Raw genomic sequence first — 26644 nt, 5'->3', positions numbered from 1 at the left:
CCATGTTATCTAGGTTCTCGTAGACGATGATCAAGAGGAAAGAAGACAATCCCTTAACTTGCTTAACAAGATGAGACGGCAGCTAGAAGGTGGCCGTCGTCTGATTGTTGTGTCAATGAGAGAAGAGGCATCTTTCCAGGACTCATTCCGGTGTGCTGACGTCAGCGATGAGAGCTGGGACGATCTCCTGCTTACAAAAATCAGGCTCAATGGGGCTAAGCGTAAACGCCAGCTAGGCGAGCTTGTGTCGAATACAGCAGAGCTCCAGAACCTGTTGAAACACAGGTTATCCTGCTTGATCGCACTCGCAAGGAACTCAGGCTGTGTGAAGCTGGGCCAAACATTCGAGCCCCCATCAGAAAACTATGTGCCAAGGCAGTTGGTTACACAACAGTACGTGAAGGACGAATTCTTCTCATCCCTGGCTGTGAGAGATGTATGTATTGCAGATAATAGTACCTGTCGGATACTTTTAGAGAAACTGGGCTACCTTATGAAGAATTACAAATTGTGCACCTTTGGGGAATTGGAGAAATACCTTGCTTTGCACATGTCAATGCCCATTTTGGCTAAAACTGAAAGTATTGATATTATCGCCCTTGAAAGGATATGCAGAAAATACAAAGGGCTACATATGTTTGCAGTAAAGCACACTGAACGTGGGTGGAATGTACAGTACTTCCTTGCTGGAAGTGGTAGGATCCGACACTATGTCAGAGAGCAGACAGTACAGCTCCTGGAAGCACTGGATGCTTTCAATAACAAGATAATTGTCGAAGGCAGACCTGGGATTGGCAAGTCAACAATGCTGTTGCGTCTAGCTACAGAAGTGAAACAAAGTAACCCAAGCAGCTGGGTTGTACAGATAGATCTGAGAGAATGCTACGAAAAGTTTGAGAAGCATATGAGTGCTGAGGAAGTCGGGGAACTTTTCCTGCAGAGTGTGATGTTCAATGAAGGGGAACTGGCTGAGCTGGAGTTCACCTTGCTCCAGCACTGTCTTCAGAATTACAAAAACATGGTGTGTCTGGTGGATAACTTCGAGGAAGTGGGTCCAGACTATGCAGAGGTGTTTCTTCAAGCTCTGAGGCTTGTATCACCCAACCGAGGCAAACTGGTGGTGACGACACGGCCGGCTGCTGCAAGGTTGTTGGAAGATCACCTGGGATCACTGGCGCACTTGCTCCCCGCTTTCAGTGATAGCCAACTCCAGAAATACCTTGACAGGTTTCGACCTAGAGCGCTCAGATGGAGATTCGACGGCTTAGCGACACCACTCAAGGATCTACTGAGAATCCCACTGTTTGCCGAAATGTACAGAGACCTGATGGAGGTCGGAACAGAGTCACATGACACTGTGGCCTTTTGTGAAGTCTTTTTCCACTACAAGTTTGGAAAACTGTATGTAGAAAACTTTGGGGACAAGCTGTCTGACCCTGGAAAGAGGAAGGAAGTGAAAATGTTATGGAGGTGCCACGAGGCCAAGCTCAAGCGTTTAGCAGGATTACTTCTGGTGCGAAACAAAGAAATCCTTCAGTCACTTATACAGTCATCTGGGGGTGACAGTGTTGTAAAAGCTGGAATGGTGCATCAGTTGACCGGTGAGAAACTGCTGTTCGAGCATAGGACATTTGCGGAATATTTCCTTGCAAAGTGGTGTTTCTCAGATGCTAGCCGAAAGGCGTGTGCAGCAGTGTACAGTACCGCTCAGTCGGGGAGGAACTTGGAGTTTTTTGTGGAGGTTTTTGACCGCATGGCGAGTCGGGGACGACACCTGCTAAGTTTGTTGCTAGATGGTGATGAGAGAAGAGTGAGAGCGTTGCTGCAGGCAGGTGTGGGACTGGAAGAGAGGGACATTTGGGGGCGCAATGCACTTCACATTGCAGCTGCCCAAGGAGTCAAAGCATCACTGCTGCGACTCTTGTGCCAGAAGATAAAGGCAGCTCTGGCTGAGGAGGACGGACTCCTACACTGGACACCACTGCAGTATGCAGCTAACAGGGGCCACTGGGACACAGTGGAAACCCTGCTACAGGCTGGTGCTGATCTGAACCAGTTGGTCAACATTCAGGTAAATACCATCACTGTACAAAATAAAATGCTCAAAAAGAAAATGTTTTACATTACCCTCATGATATTTATTTATTTATTTATTTTTCAAGGTTTTCAGAAATGAATGTAACCAGTCACCTTTCGATTTTTATTGTGCTATTTCTGGTTTACATTTGCTTAGTAACTCATGATTTGATGGTAGATTTCTTATAAATATTCTATAGTGTTAAGCCTTGCGCCGGTTGAGGCACAATGAGAACACTGCACAGGTAAACAGATACTGGCAGAAGTAAAGCTGTGAGTACCGGGCGTGAGTCGTGCTTCGGTAGCTCAGATGGTAGAGCACTTGACCGCGAAAGGCAAAGGTCCCAAGTTCGAGTCTCGGTCGGGCACACAGTTTTAATCTGCCAGGAAGTTTCATATCAGCGCACACTCCGCTGCAGAGTGAAACTCTCATTCTGGAATGTAGAATAGTTTTATTTACAAGTACATACATGAAAATTCACCTTCGTTGGAGAAAAATTAATCACTACAATGGTTTTGGAAAGTTCATGATTAGCAGTTAGAGTTTGTGCTGAATGTCGTAAGTCATAATGATGAAACAGTCAAGATTAAATATTCACTTGGAAGTAGAACAAAATAACATAGTGAAGTGCGATGGCTGGACAAAGTTCCTAGTCGTCACCAACACGGACATCAAGTGCTGGTGATGGTGAAGGCAGATACTGGCAGCTCTTTCAGTCGACAGTGGCTGGTGCAGCAGTTTGTTGTATGTAATGAAGGACATGATCGACTCTGATTCAAGAACTGTGGGTACGGTCAATTCCTGGTCCTGAACTCAATGTAAGATGCCTCAGAGCAGCTTTGCACCTCCTAAATGCCCAAGTTGTGTCAAGATACTATAGGAATTATTTGTGAAAATGTGGCTCACAGAGGCAAATGGGTGTACAGGCCAACAACTTCTGCTGGTGCATTCACTGCCATCTGCTGCCCTAGGCAGCATGCATGATTGAATGATTCAAGCTCTGTGATCTGCTGACTTAATCCCTTTGAGGTTAAACCGCTGGTACGCCACTGATGTGAGAACGGTTACTGGTCTGTTGGGCATACAGTCCTCCCTCCCCCCTCCTCCCCATCATGGAAGGACAAGAGGGTATGACACATGTCAGTATCTAAGGAACCTGGAGACTACATTGCCCACCCGTGGAACTGGTGAACCCTGTTGGCTGAGATAGATGTCTATTGGTGTTGGTGTCTGGACTGTGGATGGATTGTCCTTACCAGAAGCCAAAGGATATGGACCCTTTGGCTGCTGCAGTTGTGCTGTGTTGTACAAGGTCCCAGGACGGGGGATGTCCGACTCTGGAACAAAGGATCAAGACAATCCACTGCTAGGAGGCATTGCTGTTTTCCATGAGCTCGCCTGGTTGACATACTGGTGACAAATGAAGCCATTATGTAGTTGTTTGTACTTTCACCTTAGCCTGTCCTAGTAAATGGATGACAACTGCAGAGGCCCATTGGTGACGATTTTTGGAGGAACCAACTGCCAGTTGTCATCTTCAACGGAATAATGGTAGCTTTGGGACTGCAGATGGAGAGACAGAGTTCTCACAGGATGGAGGATGTAGAGTTTGGACCAGTGCTGCCATCCATGGGGCTTTTTAGCGAGACTGATGCTGTCCTAAGAGTTGGAACAGTAAGATGTGAAAAACAGAGTAAGTGTTTCATCTAAATCATTATGGCAGTTCAACTTTGTTAACTATGACTTGAATGTGTGAAAAAAAAGTTCCAATAATCCATTAGATGCTGGATCAAAAGTACTGTGTGCACTAGGGCGATGTCATTGGAAGAACAAAAACAGTAAATTTGAAACATGAGAACAGAGCTCCTTGTCAGTAACAATGATTTCTGGGAGACTTTCTCTGGAGAAGAACCATGCAAGAAGCTAGACTATCTCTGCTGAGGACATTGAAGACATCCAAAAAACATTGGGGAATCTGGTTCCTGCACCAAACAGATAAACCATGAATAACCAAAGAGGGGCCTTTAGAGTCTAAAGGGAGTCACGACCAGGGCACTGAAGCAACCGGGCAAGGGAAATATCTGCTCCTGCTTGCTTTAACATGTCTCGCATGTTGGCATCATGTTGGCATTATTGGCATTGATCCCTTGCCAATACACATTTTGATGGCCAGCCTCTACATGGGCACTATTCCCCAGTGACCCAAATGTATGGGACAGGATGCAGTGACAATGGGCAGATAGGATCTCAATGTGAGTGTGTCCCTTTCCTCCTTGCAACAAGAGGACTCCATTCATGGGTGGAGAACTCATCACACCTAAGCCAGAATGCTAGGACTTCCAGACGATCCAATTGTTTCCAATCTGGCAGCCCTCCTCATTGCACCAGATGAAGTAACCTGGAGGTAACTCAGCATTGGCATGTTGAGCTGTCGAGCAGTGTCTGATGTCATATGAGCAGCTAGACAAAAACAATGCCCATAGCTGAAGGTGATGCACCAATTTGGTCACAATATTGGAGTCTGCCATGAATAACAGTGAAAGAGGTTTATGGTCTGTCAAGAATGTGAAACATTGGACATGTGCTGTGGAATTTGTGGGTTGTGAACACAATAGCCAGGGCCTTGTTTACTGTTTGACTGGAATTATATTGAGCATGTGTCAGAGTTTCGGATATGAATGCAATTAGATGTTCCACATATCTACTGCATGTGATAACACTGTGTTCTAACTGTAATCAGTAGCATCAACTACTGCAATTAGTGGTTTTGATGGCTCTTAGGTCAGAGGCTTGTTGGCTGGAGCAGGGCTTGTTTGGCATCTCAGAAGGCTGCATCACAGGTGGGTGTCCAATTCCACTTCACATTTTTGTATAACAAACAATGGAGCAGTTCTGCTATGACACCAGCGTGTTGCGCTAATTATTAAGTTGTCCAAGCACAGATCATAGTTACACAAAGTCCTTTGAGACTGAAACTTGCTTTAAGGCTTGAACATACTGTGGTATAGGTCATATCCCTGAAGCCTGGTAATGTGACCAAGACAGGCCACCCGAGGCACAATAAAATGACATTAATCTGCGACACTTAAGACTGACTTGTTGAAGAACAACAAAAAGGTCATCAAGGTTGACCGCCAGCTCCTAGGAGCTTTTGCCAGTGATTAGAATGTCATAAAGTTACTTTGCTGTGCCAGATACATCCCATGTCAACTGTTCCAAGTACAACTGAAAAATAATTGGAGAACTGACAATGGCAAAAAGAAGCTGTTGTATTGGAATAGTCCAAACAGTGTGTTAATGACTAGAATTCTCTGTGATGCCTCATCCATTGGGTGCTGAAGGTAAACCAAGCATCCCACAAATCAATCTTGGCAAAAATACTGCTACCTGCGAGTGGTGCCATTATGTAATCTACTTTTGGAATTGGGCAGGCATTAGTGACAGGCTGTGTGTTAAGTGTAGCCTTAAGGTCACTGTAAATTTGAAGTGACCCATGTGGCTTTTCCATATGACTCATAGGAGTTGTGCAGACTGTTCATGACTGTGGTGAGAATGCCTTCCTTCTGGATGCACCGTAGTTTCAACTGTAGCTTATCCCGGAGAGTGAATGGAACATTCTGTACTTTGAAGAAGTGAGCCTCAAAATGAGTGATGCTGGTGGTAGGACTAGAAGAAACTATCTTGGAGCATAAGACACAGATTGTTGGAGCTGAATGGAACTCCACTGGGACTATGATGACTTCCACTATGAGAATCAAGAAATAATAAGACAAGGGAGTACAGCATGGATATGTAAAATGTCTGGAGCATAGATATCAGGCACCTCCTCAACTCCAGGGGAAGGGATTCCATGCGAGAGTGATCTACATTCATCTAGAAGGAAGAAGTTCACAACCTCTTGTCGACCCCTGTTCATAAGTCTGGGTATTTTGACATTGGCCTCTCAATATATACATTCCTTTCTGTCATTTCTTGTTAACAATATTAGCTTATTCCCAAGAATAAGCAACTTTCACTCAGTTAATACTCAGCAGAAGTCAAACCTGCATTTGGATCGGACTTCCTTAACTCTTGTGCAAAATGGTGCGCAGTATACTGCTGCATCTATTTTCAATAAGCTACCACTCGAATCCAAAAATCTTAGCAGTAATCCACATGCTTTCAAATCAAAACTGAAGAGTTTCCTCATGGGTCACTCCTTCTATTTTTTCGAAGAGTTCCTTGAAAAATTAAGCTGATTGTTGTTGTATTGTTGATTGTATTTACTTAAACTTATGGACTGACTTTTTTTGGGTTCATGAACATTTGTTTTTATCTGTTATTACTTTTATGTTGTCATTTCATGTACTGACATGTTCCATGAGCTTGGAGATTTGCTCCTCAATTTGGTCCTACAGAAATTGACGTGTAAATAAAAATGAAAATAACAAACGAATTAAAGTACCCAGATGACATGGTTGGATGTCAATGTAACTTTGTTTATGTCCTCACTATTGATGGGTACACAAATAATTAGAGCTGCAGTTCCCTCTGATAGATAGAACGGCCACCAGAATGCAATAGTGTTGTACACGTTTAATGTTGTTACCATTCCTGGTATGATATAGAAGGGTGTGAGCAGGTTGAGACATAATGATCTCTATGAAGAACATGGAGATGCCACTTACTCATGTGAGACAGCATTATCAGCACCTGTCAGAGTTTGAAAGGGGCCTCTTTCTGGGTCTCCATTTGGCTGAGTAGTTGAATCATGCTATATCCACTTTTGGGCATTCTTATGTGACAGTGGGCTGTACTGCATGGGAGCTTGGGAACAGGTGTACTCGTCATCCAGGTTTCAATTGAATGAGTCTGACAACCATGAGGGACGATCACCGTACTGTGCTCCGAGCACTTTGTAACTCCTTCACACCTTTGCCTGCCACCTGAGAATAAGTAATGGACTCCTTATAACATTGTGTGTCACCCCCCCCTCCCCCCCTTAAGCTAGTCTAGGGAATTGTACTACTGGTTGCTGTTAACATGAAAATTCAAATGGCTGCTTGTAGACAGTTGCATGACTGGGAAGCATGGGCAGCTGATGTGACATTGTAGGCTTTCCTGGCGTAATAAATCTTGAAAGTCTCATTGGGTTTGCTGCAGGATCCTAAAATCAACTCGATTCGGTATTTCGGTGATTCGACTGGTTGCCATCTTCAGGAGAATGCTGCTTCTGCTGATGAGTCCCGCTGAGACTCAGTGGGACTCATAAACAAAAGCAGCATTCTCCTGAAGATGGCAACCAGTTGGATTACCAAAATATCGAATTGTGTTGATTTTAGGATCCCACAGCAAACCCGAGGAGATTTTCATGGGCAGCTGATGTCTGGCACCACATTGTGTTTAGCGACGAATCACAGTTCTGCACCACCCCAGATGACTGTCATCGGTGAGTATGGTGGTCCCAGTCTTCCAGTGTTTTAGACAGGCACAGCAGTGTTGCTCCTTGTATTGCGGTGTGGTGAGACTTTGAATACGACAGCAGGTCGTGACTGACAGTGGCTATGGGAACGCTGACGTCACAACAGTACGTCACTGACACAGTGTGTCCTCACATCTTAGCTCTCGTGCAAAAGTATTGTGGTTCCATTTTTCAACAGAGCAGTGCTCATTCATGTATAGCACATGTCTCTATAAGCTGTCTGCTTGATGTTGAGCTACTCATGTGGCCAGGAAGATCCCCAGATATACATGTACATCTACATTTATACTCCGCAAGCCACCCAACGGTGTGTGGCGGAGGGCACTTTACGTGCCACTGTCATTACCTCCCTTTCCTGTTCCAGTCGCGTATGGTTCGCGCGAAGAACGACTGTCTGAAAGCCTCCATGCGCGCTCTAATCTCTCTAATTTTACATTCGTGATCTCCTCGGGAGATATAAGTAGGGGGAAGCAATATATTTGATACCTCGTCCAGAAACGCATCCTCTCGAAACCTGGCGAGCAAGCTACACCGTGATGCAGAGCGCCTCTCTTGCAGAGTCTGCCACTTGAGTTTGCTAAACATCTCCGTAACGCTATCACAGTTACCAAATAACCCTGTGACAAAACGCGCCGCTCTTCTTTGGATCTTCTCTATCTCCTCCGTCAACCCGATCTGGTACGGATCCCACACTGATGCACAATACTCAAGTATAGGTCGAACGAGTGTTTTGTAAGCCACCTCCTTTGTTGATGGACTACATTTTCTAAGGACTCTCCTGATGAATCTCAACCTGGTACCCGCCTTACCAACAATTAATTTTATATGATCATTCCACTTCAAATCATTCCGCACGCATACTCCCAGATATTTTACAGAAGTAACTGCTACCAGTGTTTGTTCCGCTATCATATAATCATACAATAAAGGATCCTTCTTTCTATGTATTCACAATACATTACATTTGTCTATGTTAAGGGTCAGTTGCCGCTCCCTGCACCAAGTGCCTATCCGCTGCAGATCTTCCTGCATTTCGCTACAATTTTCTAATGCTGCAACTTCTCTGTATACTACAGCATCATCCGCGAAAAGCCGCATGGAACTTCCGACACTATCTACTAGGTCATTTATATATATTGTGAAAAGCAATGGTCCCATAACACTTCCTGTGGCACGCCAGAGGTTACTTTAATGTCTGTAGACGTCTCTCCATTGATAACAACATGCTGTGTTCTGTTTGCTAAAAACTCTTCAATCCAGCCACACAGCTGGTCTGATATTCCATAGGCTCTTACTTTGTTTATCAGGCAAAAGTGCGAAACTGTATCGAACGCCTTCCGGAAGTCAAGGAAAATAGCATCTACCTGGGAGCTTGTATCTAATATTTTCTGGGTCTCATGAACAAATAAAGCGAGTTGGGTCTCACACGATCGCTGTTCCAGAATCCATGTTGATTCCTACATAGTAGATTGTGGGTTTCCAAAAACGACATGATACTTGAGTAATCTGCCCCCTATGGAGCTGGCACGGGACCAGCTTGGACGATTACTCCATCCCAGTATCGGTATCCAGGATATTGAGAACCAGTTACAACAGTTGTAGGCCAGTTTGCCTCAGGAGAGGATAGAGCGGCTTTGACTCCCTCCCTATACGTAATCTGTGCAAGTGTCCAAGATGGAGGGGGTGCAACATCCTACTGATAATGAGGATCGTACCACCAAGTTCTTTGTAAAATTGACTCATTTGTGTAATTAATGAAATAATGTCAGATACTCTATCAACCAAGAATTTTCATTTCATTCCTCTTGCACTGGGTGCTTCATATTCTTTGTCACATTGTGTATATCTAAATTTTTCAGCCTATGTTCTTTCTAATTACATCATCAAAGGAAGACAGTCTCCAGTAATCTGCCTGATCTATAATATCATGACATGTTCAAGCAGCCTACTATATGCCCTGTGTCAGCACTATACTTGGTGCAGGAAAATGCTGCCACTGGGTACAAGCTACCAGTTCACTGCTACCTACCAATGACCTGCTACACTTTCCACTCACATTAAAGTGATACCCTGCTAAAAGCCTGGATAAGCACATTTTACAGTGCAGACAACTGTGAGATATGCAGGAAGAGAGTTAGTGAGATTCCAGAAGTTACTGACAGGGATGTGGAGCCAAGCTGACCCTCATAAATCTACATCCATACCCTGAAAACCACTATGAAGTGCAAGGCAGAGGGTACATCCCACTGTATCAGTCATTATGGCTTCTCCCTGTTCCAGTCATGTATGGTGTGTGAGAAGAATGACTTTTTAAGTGCTTCTGTGTATGCAGTAATTAACTTATTCTTGTCCTCACATCCCTACTGAAGTGATATGTAGGGGGTTGTAACATATTCATAGTCAGCTTTTAAAGCTGGTTCTTGAAGCTTTTTAAGTAGGTTGTTTTGCATCTATCTTGAAGTGTCTGCCATTCAGTTTCTTCAGAATCTCTGTGACACTATCCCACAGGGAAAACAAACCTGTGACCATTCATGCTGCCCTTCTCTGTATGTGTTCAATATCCCTTGTTAGTCCTATTTGGTTTGAGTCCCATACACTTGAGCAAAATTCTATGATGGGTTGCACAAGTGATTTGTAAGCAGTCTCCCTGGCAAGCTGGTTGCATTTCCCTATTATTCTCCCAATGAACTGAAATTTGCCACCTTGTTAACTATGACTGAATTTATGTGGTGGTTCCATTTCATATCCCCAAAAAGTGTTACAACCAGGTATTTGTACATGATAACCATTTCCAAATGTGGCTTGATACTGTACTCATAGTACACTATGTTTTTTTCACAAAGCGAACAACTTTAAATTTTTGAACATTTAAAGCAAGTTGCAAATCTTTGCACCTCTTTGAAATCTTATCAAGATCTGACTAAACATCTGTGCAGCTTTTTTTTCAGACAGTACTTGATTACAGACAAATTAATCATCTGTGAAAAGTCTGAAGTTACTATTAGTATTGTCTGCAGGACGATTAATATACAATGTGAGTAGCAAGGGTCCTTACACACTTGCCTGGGCACACCTGAAGTTACTTCTAAATTTTTGTAATGATTCTCCATCAAAGATAACACTCTGTTCACCCCCACCAAGAAATCCCCAGTCCAGTCACATCACAAATTTTGCTCAGTATCCCATATGATAGTACTTTTCATAACAAGCACAGATGTGGTACTGAGCCAGATGCTTTTGAGAAATCGAGAAATACCACACCTATTTGACTGTCTTGATCCATGGCTTTTAGAATGTCATGTGAGAAAACATGTTATCAATATATTCAGAATCTAAGGTAGCTGGTACAGAACAGCTCATTCTCTTCAATGTACCTCATTACATTTGATCTCAGAATATGTTCTAAGATTCTACACCAACGTAAGTTAAGGAAATTGGATGGCATTTTTGTGGATCCCTTCTACTATCCAATTTTCTTCAAAATATTGTGTGTGTGGTTTTTTTGATCAGGATATCTACAGTAGATTTTTGTCAAAGAGGGGCCACCTTAGTCACAAATTTGTTAATTCTAGACTTTGTTTTACGAGGTGCAGCTAGAAAAAAACCGGACTGATGCTGGAAAAAACATTTATTTACAATTATTTACAATTTCATGTTATCTCCTTCAATGTACTCTCCTCCTCGGTCTCTACACCGCTCCATACGAATTTTCCACTGTTCATAGCAATGCTGCAGATCATTTTCGGTAAGTCCATACATTACTTCCGTCGTTTTTTCTTTTACTGCTTCAACAGTCTCAAATCTAGTTCCTTTCAAAGCTGACTTGACTTTAGGGAAAAGAAAAAAGTCACAGGGGGCCAAATCAGGTGAGTAGGGTGGATGATCTAAGATGGGAATGTTGTGTTTTGCCAAAAACGTCTTCACTGACAACGCACTGTGAGCTGGGGCATTGTCTTGGTGAAGGATCCATGACTCTTTTCTCCACAAATCGTTCCGTTTTCTCCGTACTCGCTCACGTAGGGTAGCCAGGACGCTAATGTAGTAATGCTGATTCACTGTTTGTCCCTCTGGTACCCAATCAATGTGCGCAATCCCTTTGATGTCAAAAAAAACAATCATCATTGCCTTGAATTTCGATTTTGACATTCGTGCTTTTTTTTTGTCGTGGAGAACCAGGAGTTTTCCAATGCATCGATTGGCGTTTAGTTTCGGGATCGTAAGTAAAAAACCACGATTCATCGCAAGTAATAACATTTTGTAAGAAGGTGGGATCACTTTCAATGTTTTCCAGGATGTCAGAACAAATCATTCTTCGGCGTTCCTTCTGTTCAATTGTGAGACACTTTGGAACCATTTTTGAACACACTTTGTTCATGTTGAAACTTTCATGAAGAATCTGCCTAACACTTTCCTTGTCAACTCCTGTTAACTCAGACACTGCTCTGATTGTTAAACGGCGATTTTGTCGAACAAGTTTACCGATTTTTTTCAATGTTTGCATCAGTTTTTGCTGACAATGGTCTGCCAGTGCGAGTGTCATCACTGGTGTCTTCGCGGCCATCTTTAAATCGTTTAAACCACCCAAACACTTGTGTTCGCGATAAACAATCATCGCCGTACACTTGTTGTAACATTACAAACGTTTCACTTGCAGATTTTCCTAGTTTGAAACAAAATTTGATGTTAACACGCTGTTCTTTCTGTACACTCAACATTTTCTGACGCACAGACAAAACGTCAACTACTTAAAACAGACGCCACGGGCAGACTGAGTGCAGGAGGCAGATGAAACTCGAGCAGTAGGCGGAGCGAGAGTCACGTGACAGGCCACGCGACTTTCAGCATTATTGCATTCGTTTTATTGTTTCACCAGTACTAGTCCGGTTTTTTTCTAGCCACACCTCGTATTTAATCTGTTTTGACATACAGATTTTTGAGTCACTATTATCTTTGTTCTTCCTTGAACAATGGAAACAGGTGTTGTTAATTCATTTGACACTTCAGAAAATGAAAAGATGTGTATGAGCCAATTTATTATCTATATTTAGTGGCACCATATTCAAATTGACAACCACGCTTGAGGAACTGAGCATACTGGTGACAGTGCCTTTATTCTTCACAGAACACTGTGTCACTCCTCCTCTTGAGGAACAACTACAGAGTCAATGGTCTTCTACAGAACTTGCTTGTGAGAAGCAGAGGTATACGGTCCTTTCAAGGTGAGTAGAAGTAATTATTATAACTAAGTTACTCGTAACTTATCCACACTTTCTCTGACTACCGTACCTGACAGGTGCTAAAAACTTCATTCCTTCTGCACCCATCTCCCTTCCTTATGGCTCCTATCCCTGTGAACCTTGCCATATGCACTCTCCTACCACCAACTGTACCAGCCCCGTAACTGGCAAAACATTTGCTATCAAAGGGAGACCCACCTTTGAAATGACACGTCATACACCAGCTGCTATATAAACAGTGATCGGCCTTTTACATCAGCATGACTACCACTAAGTTAGCAGTTAAGATGAATGGGCATAGGCAATAGGTGTAAACTGGCAGCACACAGTATCATCATGTGGAGCATGCTCTACAGCATGACAATCGTGACGTCAGGTGGCAACTAGTGCTACAAAATGTCCTTAGTTCTCACCCCAACTGGCCTTAATTCACATTAATTTCTTTTGTCTCAGCACTTCTTCACAGTAACCACTCCTTTCTTCACACCATTTCAGTTTCCTACATCTTTTATTTTCTGACCTGTCTTTTTTTCTCTGTCCTCCTCCCACTTGTGTTACATGCAATGCACTTAGCTTTTACCCCTTATTAACATAGTGTTTTAGCTGTAATCTCCATCTTGCATATTACCCTGTCTTCCACCTTTAAGCTCTCAGGTTTTCAAATATCATCCAGTGCATTCTCCAACAATCAGTCTTTTCATCCCATATGGTAAGTCTCCCCTGACCTGCAGTTCTGGGCGACTTTTCCAAAATCTTCCCCTTTTTCTATACTTCTCCAGTCCTTTTCCTTCACCCTTCTTCCTTCCCCTTCATCCTTTCTGCTGGAAGAAGGCGCCACTGGCTCTGAAAGCTTGCAGAAGTATAACCTTCTCTTATATGCGTGTTCTCCTGTCACCACTTGGGGAGCAATTTTTTTTAAATCTACTCAGTTACATTTTTGTGCTGTCACAGCTGGTGCATACATTTATATGAAATAGGTAATATGGAAAGGGAAGGGATGGGTGGGATTTTTTTATGGAAATCTGGCTTTGTAGCTATTCTCAAATGCATGTTGAAATGATAAAATATGTTTGACCTGTCTGTGACACGTCATCATAAAAAAAAAAGTTCTGGTTTTCTAGACCAGTTGTTGTATTACAGGAGTACATAAAGTTGATGAAAATAAGTGATGAACACAGGTCACAGGAATATATTAGCTGTTGAATATGTTGTAGTGTATGTTATTAGTTTATCATTGTGCACAATGTCAACCATACTATGTATTTTGGAATATACTCACATCGTGTAATTTGACAACTGGTTTATAAGGGTGATGAGATGTCACAGACAGGTCAGACATACATTAACATTTCAAAATGCACTTGAGAATGCCTACATAGCTGAAATCATAATTGTGTAAAATAAATGAACAATTAACAGTCAAATGGCAGAAATTTCTTTAAAAAGGTTGTATATGACTATGGTCTCCCACAAAGGAAAGATCATGGATGGATGGTAATTTGCGATCTCCAGCCACTCAGGGCATTTCAGAAAATCAATGGTGAAAGTTGAATATTTGTATCAGGCTGGGACTGGAACACAGATTTACAGCTTCTCATGAATGGTTGCCTTAACTGCTTTGGCCATCAAAAGACATCTACAGCCACCACTGCAGTACCACATTGCCTTGAACAGCTGAAAGTCACTAATTCCTGCCCATCCCTTCCCTTACTTTCTCCATTCTCCATTTTGCATAAATTCATTAAGGGCAGACGTAGACCAAACTGCATACTGATATTTAAACTTCAATATCTCCTATAACATTACAGTTATAAATTTAAAACTTGACACTATTGTGTAGTACATAATGAACTATAGTCTCTGCAGTTTTTGTTTGATCATGTTCATGGAATTTCATTTTATAAGGATTTGAATTTTTTATTACCAATGTACATGTAATGTACCTTTTCTCATAAACTACTCAAGCATTAAAGCTGAAACTTTATAGGATACTTCTTCATTAAATGCTATTAAAACATGTGCAACAGTTTTGTGTTTCAGCTTATAGTTACTTTCAAATTAATTTTTCAGTTTTGTGTTACCTGGGACTGCTCTATTTTTCTCAAATTTTAAAGGATAAATTTTCTCAGAGAAAAAATAATGGAAAATTGGTGCATAGGATTATTCAGTAAGTACTTCTTAACAATTATGCCAAATTTCAGGAGGTTAGCTCTTATAGTTCCTGAGAAAAGGTACATTAAATCTAAAAAATCACTTTATGGGAAATCTCATTTAAAGTTTTTATTTCAATTTTATAGAATATTGCCATACTTCTATGCACTAATGCTGCCCATATCCATAATCGTCACTCTCTTCCTTGTCTTGCTGGGGTATTCTCTCTCCCTGTTTCCTTTGCCTAGTCATCTTTTGGATATTTTCCTCTGCTGCCTGGGCATTGTCAAGTCGCACTTCATCGATGCTTCAGAGTATCTTCAATGTAAATTCACCTGGATGGAAGCCTAATCCATAACATTTCAGAATTATTATACATGAAACCAATAATTAACCTAATGAAATCTTCTTGGGTTACTATCCAAGAGGCAGTGAAATTTGTATGCCTCGTAATTCCATCAGATATGTCAGAGGATCAATTGATATAATTATGCATACATCCAGTGAGGTTACTATATGCAGTATGCAGTGATACATCTCCTTCTCCTGGCACCTGGTCACATGGGTAAAGGGTAGCAGCAGATTTAAGGATTGCTGTGCCATGCTGGCTCGAGAAGTTAACAGACAGCAGTGGACGGGGCTACAGCTGTCATCTTGGTGCCATAATGTTCCTTCACTCAGTATGCATCCAGCAGTGGTAACGTGTGTCTGTGTCTCTACTGCTTTGCTTTCTGTGATGTGTTAAAATGTTCACTAGAATAGGAATTCCTGCCACTTGTGAGATACATTCCATGATTAGGTTTTGCTAGCAAAAAACTGCTAACCAATTGAATTTTATCATGGGCTTTGTGATGTGTATAGAAAAGGATCAATGAGTGAAAGTTGAATGTGGCAATGGTCCACTGATTTTAAAAATGGCCATAACAATTTCATAATGAGAACTGCAGTGGTAGGCCTAGCCTTGTGTCTGAAAAACTGGTAATGAAAATCAATGACAAAATTTGTGAAAATTTTTGTTTCATGAATACAGAACTTTTGCATCATTCTCCCCAAATTTCACCAAGTTTGGTGCATGAAATTATCATGGAGAAGCTTGATTACCATAAATTTTGTGCTTGGTGGGTTCCCAAAATCCTAATAGAGGACCGGAAAAAAACAAAGACTGGCTGGAGCACTGGCATTCCTCAAAGATTACGAGAATAATGGTAACAAAGTTATCGATTGTTGAGATTTGAGTGAGCCATGTCAGTTGTGAAACAAAAAGGCAGTCAATGGAATGGGGACACACAAATTCTCCCAAGAAACCAAAGTAGTATTTGGAAACACTGTCAGCAAGGAAGATCATAGCTACTGTGTCTTGGGGCTCTAAGGGAGTGAGTCTTGTTGATTTTCTTGAACATGGCACAGCTATTAACTGAGAGAGCTGTTGTCAAATAACTGAAAAAAAACAAAACAAAACAAAACAAAACAAACCAAGTGTCAGGGAAAACTTAGCACAAAAGTTTCATTTTTTCACAGTAATGCACATCTGCTCATGGCCAATCATACCCAAGAGCTCCTGTGGGGTTTTGGATTGAAGGTGTATGATCATCGACCATACTGCCCAAATTTGATATTGAGTGATTACTACCTCTTTCCAGCAATCAAGACATGGCTCCCTGGCAGATTTATACAGAGGCAGCATTGAAAAACTTGTGCCACAGTATGATAAATGCCTCAATTTGGATGGCAATTATGTAGAAAAATGGCTTAAGAGTGTTCTTTTAAAATGTATATAATAAAATTTGGTTTTCCCGTGTTGTTAATTTTTTTTATTTCAATACATCTGTCATTTTTGGGATAGCTCTCATTCATGCTCTCTGGTGGATTTATTTATGATGAACATGGGATGCTAGGCTCTTTTTGGACACAGATTTGGACTTCGTTATTCCCTGCCATTGACATTTGTCTTCAAAAAGACACATTTATTTTCCTAATGTGGTACTGTCTCAGTTCTCCTTTTGATCACATGTAGTGTCTTCCTCGAGTGAACCATCAGCATGTGTGTGCACTGAGAGAGTGATCTGCATTTGAGTGGTTTCCAGTTGGACAAGTTTACAGTGTCCTTGAGCACTAACATTTGAGTTATTCAGTAAATCTAAATAGTAATTTAAGGGCTAAGAAGTATCCATATCCAGAAGTCCTTGTTTCTGCTGAGTGAAGAAGAGTCTGACTCTATTATATAGTGTTACTCATAAGTACCTCTGGGGTCTCAGAAATTGGCTACGCAAAAAAAAGAAAGCTACAAGGCATACACATAACAGTAGACAGAGCACCTCTTCAACTCATTAACTCACATTACAGGTGCTCACTGTAGGCATCATTTGTAATGCTGTAAACCATTCACTGAGCTGAAGAACACACATGAACAATTCATTAAAGTCTCTGTAACAGCAACTGGCACTGCATTATATTCAATGGTTTTCTACGTGCAGGAGCAAACTAATTCATTGTGACAATACTGAATGGATGATTTGTCTACATGTTGTGACAGGGCTGGCCCATATCAGTCCACTGTGCAATTGTCATGGTGTGTATTATGAATCAAAGGATGAAAGTGCATCATGTCCTTGGATATGTGTCAGTTTTTTGATATGTTGTGTAGTTCTTATGCAGTTTTCTTCTGAAACCCTGAAGGTACTTACGAATTCCCCTGTATTCTGCAATTGATTTGTACTTAATTGGCATCAAATAATGTATATGTTACTGAAGAAGCATACTTACCACACTGTGTCTTTGGCACCACATATGAGGTCTGTGCAAAAATTTCCAGAACATTCATAATTTCGTGCCAGTGGAGTGCTGGAGCAAAATGCAGTTGACATCCCTGCACATGCCTGTGTCTAACCTATTACTGCCGAAAGTGTCACTGTTTTATGTCTGTTAGTTATTGTTCAGTGCTGTATTGAGGAGCATGTCATGTTGCACAGTTTGTGAATTTCGAGATGGCAGAGTTATAGGAGCATTAAATTTTGTGTGAAACTCAATAAAACCGTTACAGAGACACACAAAATGATGCAAAAAGCCTATGGTGATGAATACTTAAGCTGTTCTTAGTATTATGAATTGTCCACATGGTTTTGAATATTGCCTGACAAAAGATAAAGCTGGCCCTTGTTCAGGACACCCTTCGACATCTACCAATGATGCTAACATCAGGAATGTCAATGAAATTGTGTACACCAATCAAAAACTGACTGTCCAAGAGATTGAAGAAGAATGTAACATTTCAGCTGGATCATGCCATGAAATCCTGACTCAGTATCTTGGAATGCATAGTGTTGCTACAAAGTTTGTCCCGCAGCTTGTGAGTCAAGACCAGAAAGACCTTCACCTCACTATCTTTGAAGAGCTTTTGGATTGCACAAATGAGAATGACACTCTCCTTAAGAGAATCATAACTGGTGATGGAGATGTGGGTCTATGGTTATGATGTTGAGATCAAGGTTCAGTCATCACAATGGGTCAGGAGAAGTTCTCCAAGATAAAAGAAAGCTCATCAGGTCAGGTCAAATGTCAAAGCGATGCTGATAGTTTCCATTGACTTTGAAGGATTATTTCATCATGAATTCATGCCACAGGGGCAAACTGTTAATCTATGGTACTGTTGGGATGTGTTGCATTGCCTGATAGAAAATTTGACTAGGAAACAGGCCTGAAATGTGGCAAGACAATTGACAGCTCTTGCACCATGATAATGCACCTGGACATTCAGCCCTGTTTGTGCATGACTATTGCACAGAAAATTAAATCACTGTGCTGTCTCATTCTCTGTACTCTCCAGACCTGGCACTTTTGGACTTCTTTTTATTTGCAAAGTTGAAAACGCCACAAAAGGGTGAAGATTTGCACTGATAGATGAGACAAAAGAAAATTCACACATGGCACTTTATGTTATACACCAAGAAGCATACCAAGGCTGCTTCCAGAAGTGGAAATAGTGTTGGGGGCAGTGTATCAATTGATGAGATTATTTCAAAGGAGACCATCACAAATGCAGGAGATAAGTATAGAAAAATTTTTTTTACAAATTTCTAGAATTTTTTGAACAGATCTCACCTGTGCAGTGTGGGGACAGGCATTATCATCTTTCTGACAGCATTCCTTAATGTTTTGACATTATGGCACTTTGCAAAAACTGCAAAGTGTCTGTACAGCATTGCACACCAATTGTGGTTCCACGCTCAAGGAACCTGATAAGCAAAGAGCTCCTGCAGTTGAGCAAGAAGGCCATCATGACCTTACCATGACTTGTGTGAACAGCCTTGGGTTTGTCTGGTGGGGGAGATGTAGGACGTTTCCACTCTTGGCTCTGCCACTTTCCTTTGGGCTGCTGGACAGAATCATTCTGTTGGACACTAGCACTTGACCCCATACTATCAACCGGACAAAGGTCGTGCTTCAGTGATTTCACACACACACACACACACACACACACACACACACACACACACACACACATATATACAAAAACACTTTTCTTCAGTACTAATCTCACAATTTCTTGTGTCTCAGAATGTGTCCAGTCAACTGATCCCTTCTTTTAGTCAAGTTGTTCCACACATTTCTTTTCTACCCAGTACTGTACAATACCTCCCCATTAGTTACGTGAACTCTCATCTGCAGCGTTCTTCTGTAGCCTCCTTTCAAAAGCTTCTATACTCTTCTGGTCTTCTGAACTGTTTATCACCCACATTTCACTTTTGTACAGATTACACACCAGACAGATGCCTTCAGAAAATGCTTCCTAACACTTATATTTATATTGAATGTTAACAATTCTCTCTTCTTGAGAAATTATTTTCTTGCCATTGCCAGCCTACATTTTATATCTTCTTTACTTCAGCCATCATCAGCTATTTTACTGCACAAATAGCAAAACTCTTTTACTACTTTCAGTGTCTTGCTTTGTAATCTAATTCCCTCAGCGTCACCTGATTTAGTTCTCACACATTCCATATCCTTGTTTTGCTTTTGTTTATATTCATCTTATACAAGGTGAAGAAAAAATTCCACCCTTGGAGGTCAGAATATAATTACTCATCTAGATTCAAGGCAAAAGTTTTTCTAGAAAAATCAGATTGAGTGCATGTATGAAAATAAGGAGCTGGAATCACTGTCACATCGTGTAGCTCATTGGAATGTGTGGAGGAACAAATATCATCTCACACTGCAGTACCAGTTGTTGAGGCTCAAAGAGTAGACTGTTGGGATATCAAACGCACACCCACCCTGGAGCTATGGTTCGAATCCTTGTCAGGTTCCTTTTTTTTATTTTTTAGACATCCATTCCCTAGTTCTCATCATTTATAAGCTAGACATTATTTTGTTACATGACAATAGCATATCACAGGACATTGAGATCCATTAAACTGCATGCATGCATCAACGCACCGCACAGTGCACAACCGTAACTGGTGCTGTCAGGTTCATGTAGGGTGGCTTCCAGATGAGGTACACAAATGATGCATACAATGACAAGCTTTTAGAGCTGGATGCATCCACTAACAAAACTGGTGCTGCTGCTCATGGGTACGCTGCATGGTACCCTCAAATGTGGCATCCCAATAAGAATGTTTTTAGTCACCTGTAGCAATGCCTTCGGGAAACTGGTAATTCTCATCCACAAGTCATGGACAGAGGTCATACAAGGTCTAGACATCCTCTACAAACAGAGAGAATGATTCCTGAATCCATTCACCAGTCTTGTTGGCAAGGTACCATGGTATTACAAGATATGTCCAGTCATCTCAAAGACTGGTTGTTGAAGATTTCCACAATGAAAAACTGCATCCATATCATTACATATTAACTCAACACCAATGGCCAGAAGTCCACATTCAATGAGTATAGTTTTCTGAACGGCTTTTGCACCAAGTGGAAGATAACAAACCTTTTATAAATAACATGATATGGACTGACAAATCTAGCTTCACTCATTGGCATAAATCTTTGAGCTGGAATCATGGAAGGACTGCTTTTGGGCCCTTACCTATTGTTAGACAAATTGAATGCACCACTGTATCATACGGTTCCTTGCAATACTTTTCCTGACACATTAGAAAACAATCCACTTGCTGTTTGGTGACAGTAATTGTTTCATTATGATGGTGCACTGGCACACTTCGAAATGAATACGCATAACTATTTAAATGAAGGATTTTCAGGGAAATGGACCAGTCATGGAGGTCCAATGTTCAGGCCTCTACATTGCCGGGACCTTAATCCACTACATTTTTATTTGTGGGACATTTACCAGAACAAGTTTATAGCACTCCACCCATGGATGTTCATGGCCTAATGGCTTGCGTGCATGCCGCACTGGTGATGGTGGATTTAGGTGTGTTGCATAGGGTCCAACAAAGTGTGTTCCATGAGTTGTAAAGTGTTTGTAAATACAAGTGTTCATGCCTCTACACTGCCAGGACCTTAATCCACTACAATTTTATTTGTGGGGACATTTACCGGAACAAGTTTATAGCATTCCACCCATGGATGTTCATGGCCTAATGGCTTGCGTGCATGCCACACTGGTGATGGTGGATTTAGGTGTGTTGCATAGGGTCCAACAAAGTGTGTTCCATGAGTTGTAAAGTGTTTGTAAATACAAGTGGGTCCCTTTAAATATCTTCTCTAAGGTGCACATTGCTTGTATGTGTATATACTGGCTCTGTGAAGACGAGCCTGGATGCCAAACATACAGAATGGAACTACTGTGCATAGCATAATGTGCAATCTAGTGCAGCCCACCTATTGTGTTTTTTGTACCTCACTGGATACAGGTGATGTTACTGTATCCACTATTATTTTCTGTTGGCTTTATTTGCATCATGGATGAAACAAAGTAGTCATTTACATCTTTAACAATTTCATGTTATGTCTTAATGTTTAAATAAAGGCAACAGTAACAGAAATAAATACACAATGTACCTCATTGTGGATGTGTAAATTTGAATATAGTTTGATGCTGTAACTGAAAAAAAAAGTTTGGTACAAATATGACTAAAACATCAGAGTCTGCATATCCATTCCCCATGGCATTGCCCCATCCAATAAGTTAATGGGACAGATCTGACACAATGCAGAATTCATGCTACCTGCATGACATAAATAGCCATACCATAGATGCAACAACTAGAGGAGTATCTATGGAGAGGCCAGACAATCATGTGGTTCCTGAAGATGAGCGACAGCATGTTCAGTAGTTGCAGGGGAACAGCCTGCATGATCGACTGATCTGGCCTTCAGGTATAACACCAGCTAACATGGTCTATCATATAGTTAAATAATGATGTAATTTTCTTTGGTAAAATATTCTGGACGCAAAACAAAATGGTCCAAATGGCTCTGAGGACTATGCGTCTTAACTTCTGAGGTCATCAGTCACCTAGAAATTAGAACTAATTAAACCTAACTAACCTAAGGACATCGCACACATCCATGCCCGAGGCAGGATTCGAACCTGCGACAAGAGCGGTCGCTTGGCTCCAGACTGTAGCGCCTAGAACCGCATGGCTAGACGCAAAACAGTCCACTATTTGGATTTCTGGGCAGGGTCTGCTCAGGAGGATCTTGTCATCAGGAAGAAATAAAACTTGTGTTTTATGGGTCAGTGTATGGAATGTTAGATACCTTGATTGGACACATAGGCTAGAAAACTTAAAAATGGGAAAAGGATTAGTTGAAGTTAGATCTTCTGGGAACTCATGAAGTCTGGTGGCAGGAGGAGGAATAAGACTTCTGGTCAAGTGAGTGCAGGATTATAGATACAAAATCAAATACAAGTAATGCAACAGTAGGTCTAATAATGAATAAGAAAATAAGGATGCATATAAGCTCTATGAACAGCTTAGTGAATGCATCATCATAGCCAAGATAGGTAAAAAGACAAATACAAACACAATAATATAATTTTATAAGCCAATAAACACAGCAGATGACAGAATTGAAACAATAATAATGAGATAAAAGAAATTATTCAGATAGTTAAGGAAGAAAAACTTTATTGCAGTGGAGGATTAGAAATTGATACTAGGAAAAGGAAGAGAAGGAAAAATAGTAGCAGAATATGTGCTCAGGGGTACACCTGGTAGACTTTTGCACAAAGCATAATTTAACCACTGCCAACACTTTGTTTACGAATCATGAAAGTGTGTTGCTTATTTGGAAGAGAACTGGAGACATTGGAAGGTTTCTAAACTGTAAGACATTTCCAGGGGCAGTTGTGGACTCTGACCACAATTTATTGGTTGTGAACTTGTTGATTAAAACTAAAGAAATTGCATAAAGGTATGAAATTAAGGAGATAGGATCTGGATAAGTTGAAAGAAGCAGAGCTTGTTGGGAGTTACAGACACCAATTGACTGATGTAAGGGAAAGGAATACATTAGAAAACAAATGGATAGCTTTGGGAGAGGAAATAAAAAAAGGTGGAAGAGGATCACATAGGTAAAATGACAAGGCCTAGCAGAAACCCTTGGATACCACAGGAGATAATGAATTTTGTTGATGAGAGGAAAACATAAAAATTCAGGAAATTAAACAGGAAAAAAGGGAATACAGACATGTAGAAAACGATATTGGTAGAAAGTACAAAATGGCTAAGTAGGAATGGATGGAGGAACATGCAAGGGTATAAAGGTACATATGACTAGGGGAAAGATGGATGCCACCTACAGGGAAATGAAAGATGTTTGGAAGAAAGAAAAGAAGCTGTACAAACATCAAAGCTCAGGTGGGGCCAGTACTAAACAAAGAAGGGAAAGCTGAAAGGTGGAAGAACTATATAGAAGTGCTGTACGGAGGAAATGAGCTTTAAGGCAATATTATAGAACAGGAAGAGAAAGTAGATGGAGTTGAGATGGAGGATATAATACTGCAAGAAGAATTTGACAGAGAGCTGAAAGTCCTAAGCTGTAACAAGGGTCTTGGAGTAAACCACATTCCCTCAGAATTACTGAGAAAACTATTTTACTTAGTGTGCAAGACATGTAGACGGGCAAATTACCCTCAGACCTCAAAAAGAGTCTAATAATTACAATTCCAAACAAGTCTGGTGCTGAAAGTGTGAATATTACTGAACTATCAGTGCAATGAGGCATGGCTGCAAAATATTGATATGAATTATTTACAGAAGAATGGTAAATCTGATAGAAGCTGACCTCATGGAAGGACAGCTTGGATTCAAGAGAAATTTAGGTACACCCTACTTCTCTTAGAAGGTAGGTTAACAAAAGGCAAACCTACATTTATAGCATTCATAGACATAGAGAAAGCTTTTGACAATGTTAGCTGGAATACTCTCTTTGAAATTTTCAATGGAGCAGGGGTAAAATATAGGGAGTAAAAGGTCATTTACAACTTGCACAGAATCCAGACAGCAATTATAAGATTTGAGGGTCATGGAGAGGAAATAGTGGTTGAGAAGTGAGTGAGACTGGGTTGTAATCCATTCTCGATGTTATTCAATTTGTACATTGAGGAAGCAGTAAAGGAAACATAGGAAAAATTTGAGAAGGAATTAAAGTTCAGGGAGAAGAAATAAAAACTTTGAGGTTTGCAAGTGACATTGTAATTCTGTCAGATACACAAAAGACCTGGATTAATAATGGAACAGAATAGACAGTATCTTGAAAGGAATATAGAGGATGAAGAACAAATGCCACCCTTTATGTTAACATTTGATTCCTGATATCAGCTCATGACAAACGTGTATCTAGAAAAACCTAGCCTCGCCAACAAGTGTAATAGATATGCAGTTTAAAAAACAGAGTTCGCCAGTGCTGTAGCTGTGTGCAACATGGCCATGGTAGCATGCAGGTAGCAATAAGTGATTTTATCAAATGTACAGTAAGATAAGCTGTCCTCGACAAATACCGTACTGCTTTACTAGGCATCATCCTATTGAATGTGGAATGTTGTTGTCTTCCTCCAATTCTGAACTGACTTATCCTGCCACTTATGGAGGAATCTGCAGTTTAATGTGGACTCCAAATTATGATGCAGCTTTCACATTAACAAACTGTTGGCACGCGTGTCAAGAGAAATAAGTGACAAAAAATTCTGTAATTGAAACTCGGATACTTAGATTTTCTGTCTGACTATATCCACTTACCCACTGAGTCACAACCATCAAACAGTGACCGAAAAACTTGCTAGGTTTGTTGTCAGTAAACTCTATCAACACACAAGTTTACAGAGGTGATTCATAAACTCAAATCGGAATCCCTGGAGAGAAGACAACATTCAGATAACATTGTTGAGAAAATTTAGAGAACAGGTATTTGCAACTGACAGTAGAATGATTCTATTGCTGCCAACATACATTTCAGGTAAGGACTATGAAGACAAGATAAGGGAAATTATAGCTCATACGAAGGTTTATAGATGGTCGTTTTTCCCTTGTTCCACTTGCTAGTGGAATAGGAAAGGAAATTACCATCAGTGATGCACACTACCCTCTGCCATATGCCATATGTTGGCTTGCAGAGTCTGTAATTAGATGTAGAGTATCAAAAATATTACAAAACATATTTCTTTTTCAGGTGCTGAATACTCTGGGAGATCTACAGTAAAGCAGAAAGGAGGAGTGTGAATGTGGATGAACAGGAGGCTAGGATTTTAAAGATTACAAGAACTAGTATACAACCAGGACAGAGCTTCACATTGCAATACAGACTGGTTGTGAAGAGAAAGTCAAAAGCTCACAATATGGAGTGCAGACTTATATGCACAAGGTGAGAGCGGGGCAACTGCACTACATTGTGCAGTGTACTTGAATGGGATAAATTGTATAGAGCTTCTTATTGGTGCAGGTATAGATATTGGAGTGCAGGATGGCAAGTGGGAGACAGCTCTGCATTATGCAGTGAAAGTGGAAGCCTCAGATGTTGTGAAGCTACTTACTGAGGCTGGTGTGTTTCTAGAGGACAGTTATACAGATACAGTTTGCACTATGCTGCAGTAGGAAAAGTGCTCAGCTACTGCTAAGTGTGGACGACATGCACCTCAGTGCAACTCTACTAAATGCTGCAGCAAAAGCAGATGATGGTGACATCATCATACTTACTTAAGTTGGTGCAAATCTTAAGACATATGATGATGATGATGGAATGTCAGCTTTGCACTATGCTGCACTGCAGGGCTGTGTAAAATGTGTTCGGTTGATTGCTAGTTCTGATGCATATGCGGATGTGCAGGATAATTTTTGTGAGATGCCCCTCCATTACATGGTAAATAAGAAAAGTTGATTATCAGTGCTGGTTCACATCTGCAGGTACATGACATACGTGGTAAAGACAGCTTTACGATATGCTGCATGTCAGGATAGAGTAGAATATGCTTCAGTGTCTGTTAGTGATGACACAGATGTGAACATGTGGGACAAAGTCAGTGTGACTCCTCTCCACTATGCAACAGAAGAAACTTCCTCACTGTTGAGTTGCTTAACGAGTCCAGTGAACTTCTACACACCTGTAACAAGGATGGAATAATGGCCTTGCCCTCTGCTGTAACCTGTGTCTGGCCACCCTGATTTACGTTTTCTGCGATCTCCCTAAATCGCTGAAAACAAGTGCCAGGATGGTTCCTTTGACAGGGCATGGCCAACTTCTTTCCCCATCTGTCCCTAAAACGATGGGACTGATACCCTCACTCTTTGGTCCATTCCCCCAAACTGA

The 26644-nt window shown here is 41.1% G+C and overlaps 2 protein-coding genes across 2 annotated transcripts in view; both read left to right on the top strand.

Annotated features, from left to right (window-relative positions):
- Positions 1 to 1268, top strand: part of LOC124550702 — a 63149-nt gene extending 61881 nt beyond the window's left edge. Inside the window, exons 4-5 of the mRNA XM_047125425.1 lie at positions 14 to 1109; positions 1228 to 1268. Of these exons, the coding sequence (XP_046981381.1) occupies positions 14 to 1109; positions 1228 to 1268 (1137 nt within the window). The remainder of the gene's footprint in view (positions 1 to 13; positions 1110 to 1227) is intronic.
- Positions 1089 to 26644, top strand: LOC124551000. Its single transcript, XM_047125836.1, has 3 exons — positions 1089 to 2071; positions 12661 to 12757; positions 25511 to 26644. Exons 1-3 carry the CDS (start codon positions 1313 to 1315, stop codon positions 25558 to 25560), a joined length of 906 nt encoding a protein of 301 aa, XP_046981792.1. The 5' UTR covers positions 1089 to 1312; the 3' UTR covers positions 25561 to 26644.

The sequence above is a fragment of the Schistocerca americana genome, chromosome 9 (genome assembly GCF_021461395.2).
Source record: "Schistocerca americana isolate TAMUIC-IGC-003095 chromosome 9, iqSchAmer2.1, whole genome shotgun sequence".
NCBI classification, from domain to species: Eukaryota; Metazoa; Arthropoda; class Insecta; order Orthoptera; family Acrididae; genus Schistocerca; species Schistocerca americana.
This window is presented reverse-complemented; position numbering and strand designations above follow the sequence as displayed.

What these genes read in the sequence shown, in the direction of transcription:
- LOC124551000 (XM_047125836.1), top strand. Translation starts at nt 1,313, where the DNA reads ATGTACAGAGACCTGATGGAGGTCGGAACAGAGTCACATGACACTGTG. An exon ending in ACCAGTTGGTCAACATTCAG is followed by an intron (nt 2,072 to 12,660) that starts GTAAATACCATC and finishes TATTCTTCACAG; the next exon opens with AACACTGTGTCACTCCTCCT. An exon ending in AGGTATACGGTCCTTTCAAG is followed by an intron (nt 12,758 to 25,510) that starts GTGAGTAGAAGT and finishes TTTCTTTTTCAG; the next exon opens with GTGCTGAATACTCTGGGAGA.